Genomic DNA, 21669 nt, shown 5'->3' on the forward strand with positions numbered 1-21669 from the left:
TGTGACTCTGTCTTCCGTCCTAGCTCTGAGGTGTAGTGGGGTGCGTGCCTCACTCCACACTCTTTTTCCTCATCTGCTCTCATCTTCCTTCTCCTCAGCTCCAAGAACCCCCACATAACATCTGCATTTGACAAACTGGTGGCCAAGATGCCCAGAGACTAGTTCCCATGCTTGTGCGTCATTTTAGACACAGTCATAAGACACAGCAAGCTTCCAGTCTTCCTGGCCTGTTGCTTGGGGACACGTCTCTTCACTGCTCCTGACGTCTGCCTGGTCAACCTTGGCTCCCTTAGAGAGAACAAGGAAAGAGGTTGGGACACATGAAATCATGCCACCCAAGGCCGAATGGCAATGAGCGGGTGACGCCAAGCTGACGTCAAAGACAGAGGCGACTGAAATTCTGCAAGCAGCTCTTTTCCCAGAGTAGCTCGGGTCCCCCTGCAAGAGTCACCTTAGCTTGGACGTCTTCCAGCGGACACAGACACCATGGAAGAGCACACATTTGGGGTTCAGCAGATCCAGCCCAATGTCATTTCCGTCCGTCTCTTCAAACGCAAAGTCGGAGGTCTGGGCTTCCTGGTGAAGGAACGGGTCAGCAAGCCACCTGTAATCATCTCAGATCTGATTCGGGGAGGTGCCGCGGAGCAGAGCGGTCTTATCCAAGCTGGAGACATCATTCTCGCCGTCAATGGCCGACCCCTGGTGGACCTCAGCTATGACAGCGCCCTGGAGGTGCTCAGGGGCATTGCCTCTGAGACCCATGTGGTCCTCATTCTGAGAGGCCCTGAGGGCTTCACTACACACCTAGAAACCACCTTCACAGGGGATGGAACCCCCAAGACCATTCGGGTGACCCAGCCCCTGGGTCCCCCCACAAAAGCCGTCGATCTGTCCCACCAAACATCAGCCAGCAAAGACCAGCCATTAGCAGCAGGCCGGGTCACAGGTCCTGGCAATGGACCTCAGCATGCCCAAGGCAATGGACAGGGAGCTGGCTCAGTCTCCCAGGCTAATGGTCTGGCCATTGACCCTACAATGAAAAGTATCAAGGCCAATCTCCAGGACAGTGGGGATCATGACGAACTGCTCAAAGAGATAGAACCTGTGCTCAGCCTCCTCAACAGCGGGGGCAAAATGGTCAGCAGAGGGGGTCCAGCCAAAGCAGAGATGAAGGACACAGGAGTCCAGGTGGACAGGTAAGCTACACGGGTGTGCGAGTGTGTGCTTGTGTCCTTGGCAACCCAGGGCCCAGCCTGCCCACTCGCATGGCTTGGCCACCCTTTATCTCTCCCTGGAAATTCTAATCATGCGAGGTGAACGGACCTCCATTTGAAGATGCAGCTTTTGCCATGAAACCCAGAATCATTAATAACTGTGGTCCAGGGAATTGCGTCTTTACATGTTTGTCCTGAGAGTGCTCCCAAAGTCCAGTAAGGTGGGATGTGGGGAAGATGTGTCAAGGGTGGGGTTCAGAGAGATGGAGATGGCTTTGTTGATATTGACCAGGGACTGTACAGCATATGCACACGGCTCACTAGGCATGCAGCTCATGCCAGGGTCCTGAGAAAGAGAGCAAGGAAGAGCTGAAGTCTACACGCCGCACTGTGGCCCGCTGAGGACAAGGGAGGCTTCCGCGGAGAGGGAAAGACCACAGAATTAGTTCTAATGCTTCTAAACCACAGTCTTCCAGTCTTGGACCCTAAATCACTGGGAATGACCCCTCTTGCTCACCAAAGCACTGCTCTCAGTGTCTGGTGGAAGGGACCCAGCAGAACTGTGGGTGCTACCAGCTCCTTCCGAGGGGGGAAAGAACAGCTGGCCCTGGCCGTCCCAGAGTTGTGTGTCCCTCAATTAGGGAATTCCCTCTGCCATCAAACCCATAGCCCTGCTCCACACGGCCAAGACGGGGATGGGGCCGCTCAGAATTCAAACCTTGCACATGTCTGTGACACTCTCTGAAGCTGTGCGGTACGCCAGGACTCCCAGGCTATATCTGTTGTGCTCATGACACTAGCTGGTCCTAGTCAAGTAACCTTATTCCTGAACAGGAGTGAAGATCAGAGAGTTTTAACTGATTCTCTGCCAGTGTGGTGGAGTTCCTGGGCAGTGACAGCAGACGGTCAGGTGTACCCATGTTTCATATATTTGACTGTGATTTGCAGCCGGGCCTGAGGCTGTGGGTGTAAGGGCCCCTTTTCTCCCCCAGAAGACCCACAGTGGGTCCTGAATGCTCCCCACCATGTGGCTAATTTGACCCCTGTACCTCGGGTGACACAGAAGACACAAAGGTGCTGCATCGCGTATAAAGTTCTCAGTGTGGCGCTATGGTATGAGTGGCGAGCGTGGCTGCCTTCCAGAACGTGGGTGCTTGTGTAGTTATGGAGCAAACACACTCCATTCCATAGAAGCCACCACCTGCGTTTCTTTCTCCAAGGAGGTGCACACAGTGTGACACAGGACCCTACACCTGCACCCATTTTTCCGACTTGGGGGTGGCATCATGCAATCTCTCTCTCATTATGATCCTCCCTTTGGTGGTCAGATCCACCTTGCACACACTGAGTGACATGGCTAGAAGTCATAGATAAGCTGAAGTCTGAGAGAAAGCCACCCAGGAAGGCACAGAGCCATGGGAAGCCACTCAGAGGAGCAGGTTCTAGGGAATGGGTGACATTTCATAAGGACACCTGCCCCCCCCCCCAGCTTGGTGGCTCCTACGCAAGCTGCACCCAAGCCCACCTTACCAGAGGGAGACTAGCATGTGGTTGGTATCTACTTGACATTTTCAGACACGTCTTGTCCTAGCTGTGATGTAAATAAAGGACATTGTCAATCAATCTCCTAAGGAGGGAGCCAGCAACTGGCATCTCTCATGCACATGTGGGACCTCAGCTAGCAGGCCAAAGGTCATAGGTGTGTGCCCGGACCTGGAACAGCAGTGCACACATGAGCATCACATATAGAAGGACATGCATGTGTCATCTTGGCATCTCAAGTGCCGCGGTGGTGCCACAGTTTGTGACGCAGTTTTCTGAAATGGGTGATTTCCAGTGAGACAGCTGGTCAGTCTGGCTTTGCTTGGTACTCCCAGTTTCAGTGGACTCACACATGGGTGGGCAAAGCCATCGGTGTCAGAAGACAGAGCCCAGGAACTTCTGCCTGCTTCTGTCTACATGGAAGAGCCTGTGGTTACTGAGAGCCTTTGTCCTTGGCATGACACGTCCTTCTGCCCCCATAGGGTACCACCTCCACCATGCAAGGAGCAACAGCCCAGAATGTCCCTCAGCCTCCTGGGGGCTGAAATCAAATGCCAGAGTCAGAAGCCCAAAGTCACATTGTCCTTGGGGCCAGTCTCACACTGGCGTCCCTGAGACAGTCAGAGACCCTTGGGGCACACAGCTGTGGAGAATATCTTGTACTCGCAGTGACCTCCCTGACCAGATGCTGCTAGGGGCTGAGGGTTGGCACTGGCAACTTGGAGGCTGGATGAATTATTGATGAACCACTTGGGAGATAACGGCGTACTCTACCCAGATCCCACATCCAGGGCACACTCACCAGCCGGTGACTCCTAGGGCCACCAGGACCGGCAGCCACTTGCTAGTTCAGGACGCTGTTTGTCCTGGCTCTGTCACCCTTCATTCCTCCTATGAGTGTACTTTCTGCTCCATCACCGGGGGTTATGGGGACCAAATGTGATATGTTACTCTAGAATGGCAACCTCATCTCCCTCACCCCAGGAGCCACATAGCCCTAGGAGACTGTAAATCCAGACTTCTGCTACCTTCTGTATTTGAGAGCTGTCGCTTTAAAACGTGTCAGAGGATATCAAGGTTGCTCAGCTTGCTGCCCTGAGGCAGGGTTCTAAGGAGGCCAAGGTCCCTGGTCCAGCATCCATCTGGAACAGCCGGTCATCCTGGCCCTATGATCAGGAAACCAACCTGCCCCCCATATTCACTTTTGCAAGGCACTCGGTTGGTCCCTAAGCACATCTTCAGAGGTCGTGTGAACGTTGCTGTAGAAGTAGGGCACACGGCTTCAGCCGGCTTTTCTAAATGAGCAAACTGAGGCTCAAAGAGCTGAAGCCACTTAGTCAGAGTCACACAGCCCTGCTTGTAACCTACAGGTGTCCCAGTAAGTGTCTGCAGTTAAAGGGACAAAGAAGCAGCTGTGGTGGGGGGAAATATGCAGAGCACCCACTCTATGGCAAGCCTGAGTTGGAGGATGATGTTGTATGTCCGTCTCTGCTGACCATTCCCAGAGAGGCTGGCCCCCTTTTTTTGTTTTGTTTTGGTTTTGTTTGTTTTTTCGAGACAGGGTTTCTCTGTGGCTTTGGAGGCTGTCCTGGAACTCGCTCTGTAGACCAGGCTGGTCTCAAACTCACAGAGATCCACCTGCCTCTGCCTCCCTAGTGCTGGGGTTAAAGGCGTGCGCCACCGCCACCGCCTGGCTTACATCTATCCTTTCTTAAAGTGTCCCATTTCCGTGGCGAATAAAGCAGGGATCAGAGAGGTTCTGTCATTTATCTCAGGCCACACAGCTAGCAAGCAACCAAACCAGTCACAGGCCTGAGACTGTGCTCTTGACCTCTATGACCCTCATAGATGGCCCTGTTGCCCCCAGTGTGATTGGCTACTGGCCACTGGGTGTTTGAAGCTATCAGAATATTTCTTCTGTGTCTGGAAGGGAAACTGAGACCCTGCAGTTTCTCTGGCTTGGCTTGGGGTAACTAACATAGGACAAGATGACCGAGACCTGTCATTCTTCAAGGTGAGGATGAGCCCCCCCCCCAAGTTACGGGAGAACCTCTCTGGTGGGTTATGCAGGTTTCCCTTCCAGCCATCATCATAAAAGAGCGAGGATCCTGGGTCCCTTCTTTCTGTAGCAGGGCTAAGTGACTGGCCTGCTTCCGCATAGCTGATTAGTGTTTGCTTGTCATAACGGTGCCCAAGAAGGGCTGGGGAGACGGTTCCGTGGGTAAAGTGCTTGCTGCACAAACATGAGGGTCTGGGCTCAGACCTCAGACCCACATAAAAGGTGCTAGAGAGACAGAGACAGCCACATCCCTGCACAGTTTGCTGATCAGCCAGCCCGGCTTCATTGGAGAGTTCTGCCATAGGGAGAGACCTGTCTCAACAAAGAAGGTGGACAGTGACCTTCACACACACATACACACACACAGGTGTACATGCATGCACACACACACACACACAAGTGTACACGCACGCACACACACACACACACATGCACGCATGCACACACGCGTGCGCATGTATGAATACACACAGTGACCTCAGAGTGCCCCTCGGCTGGGCTGGCTCTGCACACAGAGCTCTGAACGGGACTGCAAAAACCTCTCCCACAAACTCCCATGCCACAGCCCAGAGCGACTTCCATTGTCCCCCTCATCAGACACGCGTGTCTTCCCCAATCTGCCCTTCCCTGCCTTGTCCCCTTTCTGTCTTGTCACTTGGACACTCAGCCCTTCATCCTGAATGGGCTGTGGCAGAACTCACGTGTCTACCTCCCCCAAAATCGAGCGGCTTCTCACTGCCACGCAGGGAAGCTTTGAGCAACCCTAGGCTCGCCCCTGGTTCTGCTCTCAGAGCTGGGGACTCGCTGAGGAAGCTCTGCCCTCCCTGCGTCACATCAGAGACATGAGGGACAGACAAATAGACGTTTGCCGTCATCTCTCGCGGTGACTCATGGCAGGGAGGAAATAGGGCAGAGATTTGGGGGGAAGCAGCTCGAGAGTGAGGAGAGAGTTATGTGGGGGAAGACAGAGGTACCAGTCATGTGAAAGCCAGGGGGACCCTGACAAGAGGGCAGAGAGGGAACAGAGACCCTGAAGCCGGGACAAGCGTGAGGGGTCAAATGAGGGATGGAGGGCTCCAAGATATGCAGGGTAAACAGCGCGGGGGGGGGGCTTTCTGTGTGAGCACTGACGATCAAACTCGGGTCTGCATGCTTGTTCACAGTCACCCTCCCAAACCTCACTGTGAGAGGGAGCACTGAGCCCTGGGAGTGCCCGCGCTATGTATCTAATAAGATTGGCTGTTAACACTTTCCATGTCCAGGGCACGAGGGTGGCAAGTTTGAAGCCAGCCTGGGCAAGACAGTAAGGCTGTCTCAAACAAGCATGCCTGACGGTGTAGAGTGTTGCCCGGCATGCACAAAACCCTTGCTTCAGTCCTGTATGGTGGAAAGCAGGTGTGATGACCTACGCTGCAGTCCTATCACTCGGGGCAGAGCGGGAGGCTCAGAAGTTCGAGGCCACCCTTGACTACACAGTGAGTTTAAAGGCAGCCTGAGCCTGTCTCAAAAAAGAAAAACATTTACATTTGTTTAACAAGACCTCCCCTTCAGGGTGACAGCACCCCGATGAAGCCAGGGGGAAAGCTCGGCCAAGACCCCCACATCCCACCTCCATAAATGTGGGATATTAACTCTGGCCCCAGCATCCGAGGCCAGCAATGGAAGGCTAGGTGCAGGGCAGGGGGATGGGAATAATTAGCCAATGTATCCATGGAACGCTGGGGCAGGCTTTCCGCCAAGGCCAGCTGCTCCACAGCGGCCCCATCGTCTAGTAACTGCCTCTACCTTCCATGAGCCTGGCACACAGGACTGACTCACCTGATCCTTGCCAGGTCTTCAGGCTTGGCCAGTGGTCAGCCATGCGAGCTTTCCGGGGAGCCAGACCAGGCTGCCCATCCATTCCATGAGAGAACACAGACCGTGGTTACCAAGTACCCTGTGTTGGGGACCAGCAGGTTTGGGATACTGACACGATGCCTGCCTTGTGCACATCTCAGCACAGTAAGCACAGATATCTTTGCCTCATGAGATGTGGCACTGTTACTGCCATGGGATGGGTTTAGGATACAGGAAGCTCAATAACCTTCAAGGCCTGGGACAGAGCCCACTGTAAGGAGGTCTCTGGCTCCAAACCTCAACGGTTAAGGACCAGACAGTCCCGATGACATTGGTGACTCTTCAAGGCAGCTGGGCAGGCAGGCCCTGAACTCATGAGTAACGACAAAATAAGGGTATCTATCCACCCTTGCCAAAGTCAAAAGACAACCTCTCCCTGCTTCAGCAGGCTCCTACTGTTCTCCCACACACACACACACACACACACACACACAGTTACCCAATGGGTGGAGTCAGTGCTCTCGTTTCATTGGCTGAGAGTGTCTAGCGTCTAAAGGTAAAGTTCTGGGCCCAGCAAGATGGCAGCACAGGTAAAAGGTGCTTACTGCCAGGGTGGATGACCCGAGTTTGTTCTCCAGACTACGTGTTGAAGAGAAGAGACTCCCCTAAGTAGTCCTGACCGACCATGCTGTCTCACACACACACACACACACACATACACACACACACACACACACTCAAATAAACTTTTAAATTTTAATTAATTTTTTTAAAACTACTCAAAACTCTTCATGAGTATGTGGTTTAGCCAGGATTACCCATGTAGTCTCCATTCCCCAGGATGACCATCTATGATAAAAGCAAAAACAAACAAACAAAAAATAGCTTTAGCAAACTTGTTATGTGTGGTGTCGTCGTCGTCCCCCCCCCCCCCCCGCCGTCTTGGTCCCATTGTCACGCCAGCCCCAAATAACACACAGAGACGCTGTATTAAATATAAAGCTATTGGCCGGTTACTAGTTTCTTATTGGCTAGCTCTGTCTTAAATATTAACCCATTTCTACTAATCTAAGTATTTTCATGTGGTCTTATCTTACTGGAGAGAGGGCCCAGAGTTCTGCCCTGCTGGGACTACATCTTGACTCTCCTCCCTACTACTTCCTCTCTCCTCCTTGTCTTCTAGTCCCACCTATCTTGCTTTCCTATTGGCCAACAGTACTTTATTCATTAACCAATAAGAGAAACATATTTATAGAATGACATCACAAGCTCCTCTCGATGGTTATGTGACCCTGGACAAGCGACCCAATCTCTCTGAGCTGCAGCTTCCTTCAGTGTTAAAGGAACATCATCGTAGTCAGTGTCTCGTTTGTGCTGACTGTGAGCTAGGCACTGCACACCCGTGACCTCATGTGATACCCAGCAGAGGTGGGTGTCCCATATGCTCTGGAGGAGGAGCAGAGGCAGCACTGGGCTGGGAGTGGTCTAAAGGGGAAATTGGAGATCAGGGATGGGAATTATGGGAATCTAACTACATTTACTTCAGACTTGTACTTCTGCAGTGTCTGGTGGCCATGTGTGTCTAGTGACCACACCAGATGGTGCAGGTATAAAGCATGTTGTCATGGCTGGCTATTGCCTGCACAGTGGCAATGACTCTGAAGGACTAGAAGTTTCTTCATCCTGTCTAATGAAAAAAGAATCAAGAAGGTAAGGAGATTCACTAGCATGTCCCCCCCAGATTTGTGCCAGAAGAGCCCTCTCACTCAGTCATTGCCTATGCTGTCATTAACCCTCATGTGACAAAGGACACACTGAGGCTGGGTCAGTGTCCACACTCACTCGGCTTAATAAGCAAAGCCGAGGGTCAGGCCTGGTTTTGCCCACTCCCCACTGTGGATGTGAGCAAACACCATGAGATGCTCCAGGAGCCCTCATCATGCAGATGAACCCCTGGGGTACCAGGTCCTCTCCAGCCCCTCTTCTACAGGCTGTGGGCCAGGGGTTCTACTCCTGAATTTGTCCTGAGTGCAAGGAAATCTGATAGCTCAGCTCTGACACTCCCTGGGTTCCAATTTTAAAAAATGTCCATTCCCTGGTCATCATACGTGATTCTAAAATCAGCGTGTAGCCAGACCATCCAAGTGCATTCTTTGAGCAAAGGTGTTCATAACAGAGAAGGGAGAGGAGGAGGGGGAGGGGAGGAGGAGGGAGGGAGGGAGGACCGAAGGAGAGAAGTAGGGAAGGAAGGGAGGAAGGGACACAAAAAATAAATGTTAAACCTGTCAGCTCCCTCCCTCAAGGTCCTATTTCAGGGTTGCCTGGGTGATGGACCTCACAAATGTCGGGATTCTCGCCCTGTCACCTGTGGCTGGGAATCTACGTGTCTTGACTTGTCTTTCCCTCCTCCCCCTTTTTTAATCTCGGGAGGGATGTGATCTAGCAGCTGCCAATCAGACCTAGTTTCATACCTCAGCTCAGCTTCAAGCTGTGGGCCTCTAGGGAACGCGCATTGCCTCTCTGGGCGCTGCTCTCTCATCTGTAACCAAAGGCAGTGAATGGCTGTTGAAGAAATAACTGTGTACGAGTACCCGGTACATTACAGATGTCCCCAGATGCATTAACCTCCTCCCTTGTCTACTGAGGCCCCATTTGTGGTCACATGATACTGTCAGCTCAGGAACGACAGAGCTGAAATGGAGCTGAGTGACATTTGAAGCGGCTCTCTAGGCCCTTCCCTAGCTAATTGCTGCACATGTAATCCGTTGACTTGGGAAATGCTGGCCATCTCGGACCACTCCAGGGATGCTTTGGTGACATTTTTAAAGAGGGTGGTACAGAATGTTCCTTCTGATGATGCAATCCTCACTCTGCAGAAAGACAGAAGTGGCTGCACCATGGGCCAGAGGGACTAGGAGGAACCTAGCCAGGAGGGGTGGGCTGGCCCCATCAAAGCAGTGAGTAGGGAAACACTCAGGACCCTGCACTCAGAACCGGGCTCCTAACTCCTGATTCAACCCAGATGACAAGCCACACAGACCTGGGCGGGGGAGGGGGACGGGGGAGGTCCCCAAAGCTGAGGAGATAACACAGAGAGCTAGACAAGAGATGGCCCCCATGCCTAGGACCAATGCCCACAGGGGACACAAAGTAGCTGAGTGACCTGAAGTTGGGGATGAGATGTGACGATGACGTACAACTACAGTTAGATGCAGGGTAAACAGAAGGTAGCAGGAGAGCAGCCCTCGTGGGAAAGGACAGAGGTGACACAGGCATCTGGGCGGTGTGGTCCAGTCTCCATCTCTGAGGCTGGCCTCCCTATAGGACTTCGCTGACATAGACTGAGCCTGGGACAGTCAGAAGAAAGGGCGGGAAGCAACGGAACTTCATAGGCGAGAGATCAGCTTCTGGCGTCAGCACAAGCCTGTGGCTGAGGAACGTGTGCCTTGAGCTAATGACTTCCCGCACCTGCACCTTAGCTCTCTCGTGATTCTTATTTTGGTGATGCTTGTCGTGGTGAGAGTAAAGGTGCTCGTGGTAGTCATGGTGAAGATGGTGAGAAAAACGATGGTGGTGATGGTGCTCGTGATGTTGATGCTATAGTAGTAGTGATGGTGATGATGATGGTGAAGATGAAGATGGCTTAAGTAGCAATGGTGGTGATGATGAGTTTCTTAGGGTTTCAATTTTTGTGAAGAGACACCATGACCACAGCAACTCTTATAAAGAAGAACATTTAATTTGGGTGGCTTACAATTCAGAGATTTAGTCTATTCTCGTGATGGGAAACACCATGACATTCAGGCAGGCCTGGTACTATTGGAGCTGAGAGTTCTACATCTTCATCCATGGGTAACAGGAAGTGAACTCTAACACCGGGTGCAGCTTAAGCATAAAAGACCTCAAAGTCTACCCCCACAGTGACACACCTCCTCCAACAAGGCCACACCTCCTCCAACAAGGCCACACCTCCTAATAGTGCCGCTCCCTTTACAGGCCATTTTCTTTGAAACCACCACAATGAGGATGGTCATGACAGTGATGATGATGGTGGTCATGATAGAGGTGCTGATCATGGTGATGGTGAAGACGATAGTGTTGGTGATCGTTTGGGCATCAATGATGGTGATGATAGTGGTCATGATGGTGTTGATGGTGAAAACGATAGTGATGGCAATGGTTTGGATAGCAACGATGGCGATGATGGTTATAGTAAGGATGGTTACGTTGATGATGGCGATGGTGCAGATGATGGTGATGACGTGACAAAGATCATGACGATGATGGTGAGGGTGTCGCTGGCGTTGGCGTTACTGCTGATGAGGAGGGAAAGCCTGAGGTTTGTTTCTGAGGGTGGTGATGGTGGTGATGCAGGTGTTGAGTAAGGACAATACCGGGGCCTCTACTTTGAAGTAAATGTAAGCAGAAGGCTGGAAGCTTTGACTTTACCACTGATCGCCTGTGACCTTGGCCCTGGGTGAGCTATTTGCCTATAGCTGTGATAAAATAACGTGACAGGAGCAACTTAAGAGTGAGGAGCTCACAGTGTTAGGGTGCAGTTCATCATGGCGGGAATGTCAAGGCAGTGGGAGCTTGAGGCAGCTGGTCACGTTGTGTGCACTGTCAGGAAGCGGTGAGTGACAATGCTGAACCTCAGTTCACTTTCTTTAGTCCATACTCCCCGGGAACAGTCCTGCCCTCAGTCAAGATGGGTCTTTCCACATGAGTCAACCCAGCCAAGATTCCCCACCATCATGGCCAGAGGCTTGTCTTGCAGCTCACTCCAGACTCTGGAGTTAACAGCAGCTCTAACACTCCACAGCCCCTCACCTCTGTTTCCCATTTGCACCATGTGTGAACGTGTGATGATGGTGATGGTGGCCAATCCTCACACCCACCCCATGGACCATCTCAAGAGTTAGATGAGTCAAACACACACAAAGGAGCCAGATGACCATTCACCTGGTAGAGGATTTGCTTGCAAATACAGGGACCTGGGTTTGGTTCCCAGAATCCACATAAAGGTATGCTCCCAGCTACTGGAGATGCAGAAGCAAGGGGATGGATGGAGTTTTCTATTCTGTGGTTCCCTCAAGTCCATGATCTCTCTACTTGTAAAAGACTCATAAGGCAAGCTGGATGGCTCCTGAGGAATAGCACCTGAGGCTTACCTCTGGCCTCCACATACTCCTGAGCACGCACACTCATATAGGGCCTGACATGTAATAAATGCTAATTGACTCTAGTTGCCATTAAGAGTGCTATTATTTTCATTGCTGGGTGGCCAAAGCTAGTGATTTTTTTTTTAAGAAGCCCAAAGCCTTGGTCAAGGTCAGAATGAGCCTTGGGTCTGGCCCACAGGATTTCCACCCATCCCATGCCCTCCCTTTCTCATCATGAGCTGTCCTGGGTGGGTAGGGTGTACAGTATGTACCCAATGGTGGTGATGATGATGGATGTGAAAGGACCCCAGATTCTCAGACCTGGGAAGTGGGAGGAGGGGTGAGGAGGGGTGAGCCATGTCTGTGTGGCGGCCACACTGAAGCCACAGACACCAAGCCTTGCACATGAGCCCAGAAATTGCCTTTCCTGCAGCACCAGGAGAGGGGTGGTTCCTGATGAAGATGTGTGGGCCCACAGGCTACACGGAGAGACCCCCGAGTGATCTGGGGCTCTGTGCAGATGCTGTGGGGCTCCCAGATCAAGGCCACTGTGGTGTTGTCACTCTCCCTCACCCTCCCCTCCCCTCCCCTGCCTTTCAGAGAACCGGACTGCAAGCTGCACAAAGCTCTGCCCCTGGGCAGTGAGAATGACCGAGTCTTCAATGACCTGTGGGGGAAGGGCAACGTCCCCGTGGTCCTCAACAACCCATATTCAGAGAAGGAGCAGGTAAGTGCCCTGCCTTCCCACACTTCCTTGCGGGTGAGAGAGGGGAAGGGGACCTGGGATCCCAGAGCCATTGGCAGGGATGCTAAGCCAAGAGGGCTGGGGTGGGAAGAGCAGCTTCAAGTCTGGATGTGTCATGTTTGTGAGTGTTTGGGAACTTGGCACTTTTCCGAATTTTACATCCCGTTACCACCAGGGAGGGGACTCGCGGTCCCTGTTTCAAAGACGTGGAAACTATAAAACTCTAAATATTTTTTATAAATTTTTAAATCTAAAGATATTTCTAAAAATGTAAGCAAAAAAATCTAAAGCCACCAGATAACCTCACTAATACCTTTTCCCCTCCTAATGCCAACTGCAGAGACTAACAGTATTGGTTGTTTTTTGTGCTTTCTAACATCTCATGTACAAACAGACAAATGACACCTGTGTTACTTTCATACCTTTGTAACAAATGCAAGCGTATCTGCACTTGGCTTTGCTCTTTCGGGTATTAGCAAGTGTAGGGGACAAGTCCCTGTGAGAAGGTAAAGGGAGGGGGGAGTCTCAATTAAGATTTCCTTTGGTGTGATAAACGCCATGACCAAAAGCAACTTGGGGAGGAGAGTGTTTGTCTCACTTTATAGCTTCCAGGTAAGAATCTGTTGTTGAAGGCAGTCAGGACAGGAACTCAAACAGGGCAGGAACCTGGAGGCAGAAGCTGATGCAGAGGCCATGGAGGGTGCTGTTTACTAGCTTGCTTCCCATGGCTTGCTCAGCCTGATTTCCTATAGAACCCAGGACCACCAGCTGAGGGATGGCCCCACCCACCGTGGGCTGGGCCATTCCATGTCAGTCACTGATTAAGACAACGCCCAACAGGCTTCCCTACAACCCAATCGTTTTGAGGCATTTACTTAACTACGGGTCCCTCCTTTCTGATGGCTTTAGCTTGTGTCACAGCCAGCACAGAGGGCCTGGTTCTTTTTCACAGCTGTATAGTACTCCACCGTGAGGCTATGCCAACTCTATTGAGTAAGTTCTTCATAATGGACACTTGGTGCTATGGCCACTCTTTGGCTGTGACAGTGCTGACCCGTGTGGCATTGTATAGATGCCTCATTTGGTACGTGAGTAGACTTAGGAAGGAAAAAAATTCCTAGAAGTGTTAAAGTTGAGACAAAAGTCATTTCCATTTACAGCCCAGTGGCTGTACCCATCTTACCAGATAAGTGGCGGGAGCAGGGGGCTGTTTGCCCACAGCCTCGCCAGCTCCATCTGTTACCAAGTATTTCAGGACTTGCCAATCTGCTGAGATGTGTGCTGACAGCTGAGTCACCATCCCTCCCTTCTATCCCTTTCTAAGACTGCCTCGGCTTGGCGGGAGACCAGCAGCCACTTCTTTCTTGCCCAGGCAGCCGACAGGCCAGGCCAGAGTGACCCTTGGAAAGAGCCCGTGTCTCTTACCAATCATCCTCACCCCACAGCAGCAGGAGTGCGGTGGCTCATGGGCAGTCTGGAAGCGGGGAGCTGTACCCCCTTTTCTAGGCACCTACCCACAGCCCCTCTGAGCTAGGACTCCAAGCCTTTCCACAGGACTTCAGAGGCCAGTGAACCAAGCCTGAGCCACAGCGAAAGTGGCTGATGGCTAAGGAGGAAAAGGGGGGTTTGGGGAATTCCACAATCCCTCTGGCTGACTCTCCCGCAGCCCGTGACACCCAGGAATGTCCTCAAAAATCAAAGCCATATTGGAGTGTGGCGGGCTCAGTGGTTGAGAAGGAGGTGGGTGCTGTGTCCACCCCAGCAAAACAAAAACAAACCGAGAGCCACATTCTTGTTCACGGACAAGAAAATGAATGACTATGGTCTTTGTTTTTTGAGACAGGGTTTCTCTGTAGGTTTGAAGCCTGTCCTGGAACTCTCTTTGAAGACCAGACTGGTCTCAAACTCACAGAGATCCACCTGCCTCTGCCTCCCAAGTGCTGGGACTAAAGGCTTGTGCCACCACTGCCTGGCATGACTATGGTCTTTTAAAATTCCTTCATAATTTCTTTTTGTTGTAGAAGAGGGTGGTCCTGAGAGTGGAACCTGGGGCTTGGCATCAAGTACAAAGCACTGTACCCTGAGCTGTATCACCAGCCCTTGGTGTTTTTAAAGTGTAGCCTAGGCTGGCCTTGAACTTGTGGATCTCCCCCACTGCCTCCCAACTGCTGGGCTACAGGTGTGCACCATTACACTGGTTTATCATTCCTTTCTTTATTAAAAATAAAGCCATGTGTGCTGACAACCTCCCCTAGACTAAGACAGACAGGAAGTGGCATCTCAGCCAGACTCAGGCTCGGCCACCGTTTGTCAGGTGTACAGTCTGTTTTCCTAAGAGAGTAGTCTAATTTTTTTTTATTTATTGCCAATGTTTCAGAGTTTTGCACAAGCCTAGTGATGTTTCTTCTTCAAAACATAACACTATCTAGCCATATGTGAGCCTATCTTATTAAGGAGTGTCTTAGTCACCGTTCTGTTGCTGTAAAGAGGCACCGTCACCAAGGCAACACTTACGAAAGAGAGTATTTAACTAGGGGCTTGATTACACTTTCAGAGGTTTAGTCCAATTTCATCATGGCGGGGAACGTGCGGCGCAAAGGCACACACCGGAACAGTAGCCGAGAGCTACACCCCAATCCAGAGAGAGAGACAGAGAGAGAGATGAGAGAGAGGGGGGGAGGGAGGAAGGAAAGGGGAGAGAGAGAGAGAGAGGCAGAGAGAGAGAGAGAGAGAGAGAGAGAGAGAGAGACTCTGGGCTTGGCATGGGCTTCTGAAAACTCAAAGCCCATCTCCAGTGACATACTTCCTCTAAGGACATACCTCCTGATCCTTCTAATCCTTTCCAAGTTCTGCTTCCCTGGTAACTATGTATTCAAATAGATGATCCTGTGGTGACCGTTCTTATTCAAACCGCCAGAGAAGAATGGCAGTCTATATAAGACTCTCCACTTAGGGGTAGCCCCTGCCACCCACCGCTGTCACCCTCTCAGCAAGACTGAGACTAAGTACCCATTGCCATTTATTAGCACATGGATCCTGTTAGTTTTATTGTTACAGTTAGGATAGGAGATAAAAAAAAGTTTGTATCCATTTGTTGTTACTGCTGTTGTTTGGTTTTACACGGATCCTGTTAGTTTTATTGTTACAGTTAGGATAGGAGATAAAAAAGTTTGTATCCATTTGTTGTTACTGCTGTTGTTTGGTTTTATTGCAGGGTGCTAGGATGGCCCACAGCCTCTACATGCTAGGACAGGTGTTCTACCCTTGAGCTATATCTCCATCCTTCTGCATTTTTCTAAGATTCCTTTCTTATTGTCTTAGTTATGAGTATATGTGTGTGGGTATTGTACACATGAGTTCGGGTGTCTACAGAGTTCAGAAGAAAGTGTCATATCCCCCCCCCGCCCCGAAACTGGAATTATAGGCAGTTATGAGCTTGCCAACATCATGAGTCCTCTGCAAGTGTGTTGCCTACTCTTGGCTTCTGAGCTATCCAGACCCTCCCCATTCTTTAAAATAATTGTTTTAGGTGAAATGTCGATAAATTAACCCCTCTGACCTTTAACTCACTGGATAGCCTGAGCAGTGTTTTGAAATTGCCAGCTTACTTTGCTGGCTTGCCATTGGAGTTTGTAATCCCCTGTTGGTGGTAGCCTTCAGGTTTGGCTGAAGGGGAAGTTTGGGAAAGAAACAGAAGCATTCTTGACTTTTCTAGAAATAACTGGAAATCCTTGTCTAAGTCTGAGTAAGGGAAGGCTGTGAGCACTTTCTTTCATGCTGTTCACCTTGTTTGAAGTGGCAGTTTGCAAAATAATCACCTTGATCTTATAGTTAGAGGGGTAGAGCTCAGTGCAGAGAACATGGCAGCAGTGATTTGGGGGTGGCCTTCTTAGCCAGTGTGGCAATGGGGGATGGGGTGGGTGCTGACTGGTCCAGAGACCAGCAGTGAGGAGTTGGGTCCACTCTACCCCTCACATCAGATACTCCGCACAACCTGTGACCAAAAACCCCAAACAATTGGTCTACACGATCTTCCCAGATCCATTGACTGTGAAGCCAGGCTCCACGTTGCCTTTAGAAATAGAGCTGGAAGGAACTGGTGTCAGTCTGTCGCCCCAGCACTCAAGAGGCTGAGGTAGGAGGGTTGCAGGTTCAAGGGTAGCCTGGGCTACATAGTGAGACCTTTCTCAGGAAAGGGGAAAGAAGCACTGTGGATATAACTGATGTAATAGGGTGCTTTCTCAGCACTCACTTGGTTCTGTGTTCAATCCTCAAGACGGTGATCAAGACATTCCTTGAGACCCATGTTTAGGATACATTTGCCAGCTCCAGAGATAAGGGGGCAGCTCTTGGTTCATCTCATCCCTGCCCCCAAGGCCTTCATGGGAGCAAGTCAACAGAGAACTGGTCTTGTCTGATGTGGATTGTCTCCCACACCCACCTTCCCAGAGGCTGCGCAGAGCTATCGCATTGCTAAAGCACGCCTCCTTCTTCCCCAAAGCAGTTTGCTTTTCTCTTTCATACTTTAACCAACAATTTTTGTTTTTTGAGAATTTCAAACAGGAGTGATGTGTTTATATCATTCCCTGCCCTTCTTCTTCCCGCTTGGACTTCCTCTCTCTCCCCCACTCCCATTCACATTTATGATCTCTTCTTTAGTCATTCTAGGTGTGTGTGTGTGTGTGTGTGTGTGTGTGTGTGTGTGTGTGTGTAAATACAAACTGTTGCTCATAGGTACACAAGTTTAGGGCTGACTAAATCACCTGTTGGGGATCGTCCCTGGAGAAGACGGTCTCCCTCTCTTGGCAGCTAGCTATGAGTTGCCTGCAGCTCCTCATGTAGGGGCGGGACCTTGTGAGATTTCCCCCCATCCACATGGGCAGGTCAACTGTACTGTCACTATGCAGGTGTCATTTAGGCAGCCATACAGTTGGGGTTCCGGGGTGCAGCCTCCATGTCATGTCTAGAAGACACAGTCTCACGGGAGATGCCGTGGTCCCCTGGCTCTTAGAATCTTTCCACCTCTCTTTGGTGATGTTCCCCAAGGGTTAGGTGGAGGGATGTGTTACACATGCATTGGCTGGGATTGAGCATCCCAGGGTCCAGTGTTCTCTGCATTTTGGCCACCAGTGGGTCTCTGCAATGCTGATTTTCACCTGCTACTTAGGCAGCACTGTTCGCTGCACAAAGGGACCTCACTGTCTGCTTCCCAAGTCTGGAAGAGACTGGTGACTAGGGAGGGGAGCAACTGGCTGTAGTCCCCTTCCCTGGAACTGGGCAAAGAGGCACAGGTTATGAAGGAAGCAAGGAGGATACAGGCTAGACATGAGAAAGAACTTACTAACCTAGAGCACTCTACTTTTCAAAGAAATAATAAGGCAATCTCTTGTGCCAGAAAGGATTGCCACCGTCCTTGGGGGGCTCGTGTTTGTTTAAATTTGGAGAGCCTGGCACACTGGTGCCAAGCTTAAACCAGTCTTGGAAAGCCGAGTTGTTCGTTTCTATATAGTGGAGATTTCTGTTGCTGGCAGTCTGGGGAATCTGTGAGGAGGACCAGAGAGCCTGTTGTTTCTAGTCTTTGGCGATACCTCAGTGGACCTCATCTTGCACATCCTCAGCACAAATTGCATCTGGCCCCAAGATGGAAGGTGGGAAGGTGTTAAACAGGGTGCTGTGGGAACATGTGTAGCTCATCAGACATCATGAGAGGCTTACCCCAAGAGGTAATGCTACACCTGAGCTTTGAAGGTCAAGTAAGAGTTTGCCCAGCATAAAGTTTCCTGGTAAAAACAAGTGATTATGTCTGACAAGCTGTGGCTTTGCATTTCTGAGACTCTCTGCTCACGGCACCTGAGGCACCATGCTAAGACCCTTCCGTGATCATCATCATATATAAAATGTTACAGCAGATAAGTAATGTGAGACCTGCTGCTTGTCCCTTCCATAGGTTCCCTTCTCTCTACTGTGACAGGATGTCTGACCCAGGCAGTTTTAGGGAGGAGAGATTATTTCAGTTACACAGTTCAGGGGGTACCAGTCCACCGTGGCAGGAAGGACAGAGGTGGGAGCCATCTTGGCTGCAGCCATGGCAGGAGGGTGAGGCTGCTTGCTCATATCTTGGCAGATCAGGGTGTGGAGCTAGAAGAGGAAGCTCCAGGCTGGCAGTGGCTACTCCTCTGGGGTCTGCCCCTCTCTCCAGCACCACATCCTGTCTCCAGCCTCCTACTGGTTGAAGGGATTACTTAGTCAATCCGGTGGCATTTCTTGTGACCCCCCTCCCTGCCCCTTATCTCTCTGGGAGCTGGTATTTCCTCTCCCTGGGGATCCAGGGATTCCTGGCTGCTTTCATAATCTCAGAATCCATTGTGATGCAAGTACCAGCACCTCAGACTCTGAGTGCCAAAGTACAAGGCAGGAGGGGACAGGCTTCTGCACCCATACTCCCTAGTCTGCAGGGGAGACCTGGGCCTGCTCTGTTGAATGGTGGAGGAACAGCAGCCCTGTGGGCCTGGGCAGCAGAGGGACAGAGCAGCCTCCAGCCCATGGGGTCCTCAGTCAGCCCTGACCCAGGCTTGTTAGTGATGTCAAAATAAAGTATCCACCATGGTAGTTAACACCACCGCCATGGGATGTGCAGCCATTATAGCCAAGGGTTTCCTGGCCATAGTACAGGGGTAGGATGGTCCAGTCCTCACTGGTGATTGCATCAGATGACTAGTTAGCATAGAGCTGAGACCTCCCCTCATCACAAGGGCTCATTGCCTCCTGGGTGGATGAGTTGGGTTAGCCTATGGAATAACGGTGGTAACCACAGCAGCTGTGCCTGGCACTTACTGAGCATTGTCAGTGCTCTGCCGAGTACTCTAGGATCGCCATCACTTTCCATCCCCGGTCCTACCCAGGGTAATACAGTCTGCACCGCAGATGCCTTGACTCGGTATCCACAGACACACTAGAGCACAGACCAAAATTACTCACAACACTGCTTCTACACCGAGCCATGTAGACTAGGTCTTTTATTACCCCAGACCTAAAGCTTCTTGGGTAATGTTTCTAGAGATAACTTAAACTACATAGGAAGCTGGGCTGGCAAGATGGCTCGGTGGACAGGAGTACTTGCTGAACAAGCATGAGGGCCTGAGTTCAAATCTAGAACCCCCTAAAAAGCTAGACTCGGCTACACATGCCTATGAACCCCAGCATTTGGGGATGGGAACAGGGGGATCTCAAGAATTTTCTGGTCAGCCAGCTAAGCAATGTGGTGAGCCTCAGGCTCAGCGTGAGACCCTGCTTTAAGGGACGAAGCAGAGAGTGATTCGGGAAAGACACCCAATGCCCTGTATCCTGTCCTCGCCTCTTCAGGCACACACATGTGATCTGTACACTCATGTGTATGCAACACACACACACACACCACCTCTGTTGGCCTTATATTATAGTTGGGGAAACTGAGGCATGGGGATTTAGCGTCTCGGCGAGGACTGGTGAGTTTTAGAAAGGTCATGTGACCATGGTTCCACAGTCCCACCATCTCAGAGCCCACCCACAGCTTAACAGGGCCTGGAGTGGCATACGTGGCCAGAAAATAAAGTCATCATTTCTTATAGTAAATAACCCAACCAACGAATCGAGGAATGGACACTGCACACCTCCACACAGTGAAGGCCATGACCACCAGGCCCGCCGCAAACATCATTGCGAAGAAGAAAAATGAAAAACTTTTCCCTAAAGCCAGGGGCAAGGACTGATGAGGTAGCTCAGTGGGTAACGGTACCTGCCACCATGCCTGGCAGCCTGAGCTTGGCTGATTACTCCATCACACACATGAGTCTGGGCTTGAGAAACGACAACTCTCTCTTTTATCAGCATCCCGTCTGTCACTCACACCCAGGACCTGTGTCTCCTGGGGACCAGTCTCTACGTACACACTGCCAGCCCTGTTACCTGTGCCTCGTTAAACAGACACCTGGCCTCTCCGCCCCGTGGTTATATCATCTGTCAGTGACAACTGGGGACTTGGTAGATGGGCATGGGTTGGGCCCTGCTGGGCACCAAATAGGCATTTTTACAAGAGATTACTCAAAACAGGTGACACTGAGTGTGGCCACATTTAAGACGGAGTTACTTCTGGAAGCATCACTCCTAAAGCAAGCTAGAGGTAGACACTTACAGCAGCCGTTGTATTGTGTCATTGGGGTGGGGGTTGCCGGTGACTTGTGTACCCACATGACCCACATAGTCCACCCAGCTGGCCTGGGAGAGGCCATTGGCTCTGTTCTGGCTGACATCTCGGGAGGCCAGTGGGCCTTCTTTCCTCTATTGAAGCAGTCTGTTTGGTGACCCCTGGTCCTCATAGGTTCTTTAATCAAAGTTTAATCACAAACTCTGGGGAGATGGCTCCAACAGGAAAATGCTTGCTACACAAGCATGAGTTGGAATCCAAGTTTAAATACCCAGCATCCAGGTAAAAAGCCAGGTAACAGTAAAACACCTGTAACCCAGTACTGGGGAGTCAGAAACAGGTGAATTCCTAGAGCTCACTGTCTAGCTGTTCTAACCAACCAGCAAGCTCTATGTTCAGTGAGAGAGCTATTGAGGAAAACACCCAGTAGGGACTTCTGGCCTCTACATACATGTGTACAAATAAGTAGGGATATGACACACTTGCACACATGTGCATATATATGCACACATATATACTCTCATTTGTACATGCATGCACGCGCACACAAACACACATACCTCATTTGCACACCAAGACACCAAGACCTGCTATCTGGGAGTCAGATCCAGGATGGAGCCAGGAAATGGGGTTTGAATGCCTTAGACCAATGTTTGGGTTCGGCCCTGTGGGAACTTCCACATATTCTACTAACCGTTTATTTCCATAGCAAGTATGCACAGTGCAGGCTGTCCCACCTACCAAGGCCATGGCATTTGTTGGGGAACCAGGAAGAAGTCTCTGATTGCTGAGTCACTCTGTGGCTCTCTATCAAAATCCTTTTCCCACAACCCTAGCTCAGGCTGAGCTGGCCACCCCTTCCCCAACTGATAGCTGAGACCCCTTCGCCTCCCAACAGAGATCCAGACAGTTCTAGAGAACCCTCCCTT

At 50.9% G+C, this 21669-nt stretch overlaps 1 protein-coding gene across 1 annotated transcript in view; it reads left to right on the top strand.

Annotated features, from left to right (window-relative positions):
• Positions 1 to 247: 247 nt before the first annotated feature.
• Nos1 (nitric oxide synthase 1) overlaps positions 248 to 21669 on the top strand; it is an 81096-nt gene continuing 59674 nt past the window's right edge. The window contains exons 1-2 of the mRNA XM_051176528.1: positions 248 to 1196; positions 12414 to 12540. Of these exons, the coding sequence (XP_051032485.1) occupies positions 487 to 1196; positions 12414 to 12540 (837 nt within the window). The 5' untranslated portion in view covers positions 248 to 486. The remainder of the gene's footprint in view (positions 1197 to 12413; positions 12541 to 21669) is intronic.

The sequence above is a fragment of the Phodopus roborovskii genome, unplaced genomic scaffold, assembly GCF_943737965.1.
Source record: "Phodopus roborovskii unplaced genomic scaffold, PHOROB, whole genome shotgun sequence".
Lineage (NCBI taxonomy): Eukaryota > Metazoa > Chordata > Mammalia > Rodentia > Cricetidae > Phodopus > Phodopus roborovskii.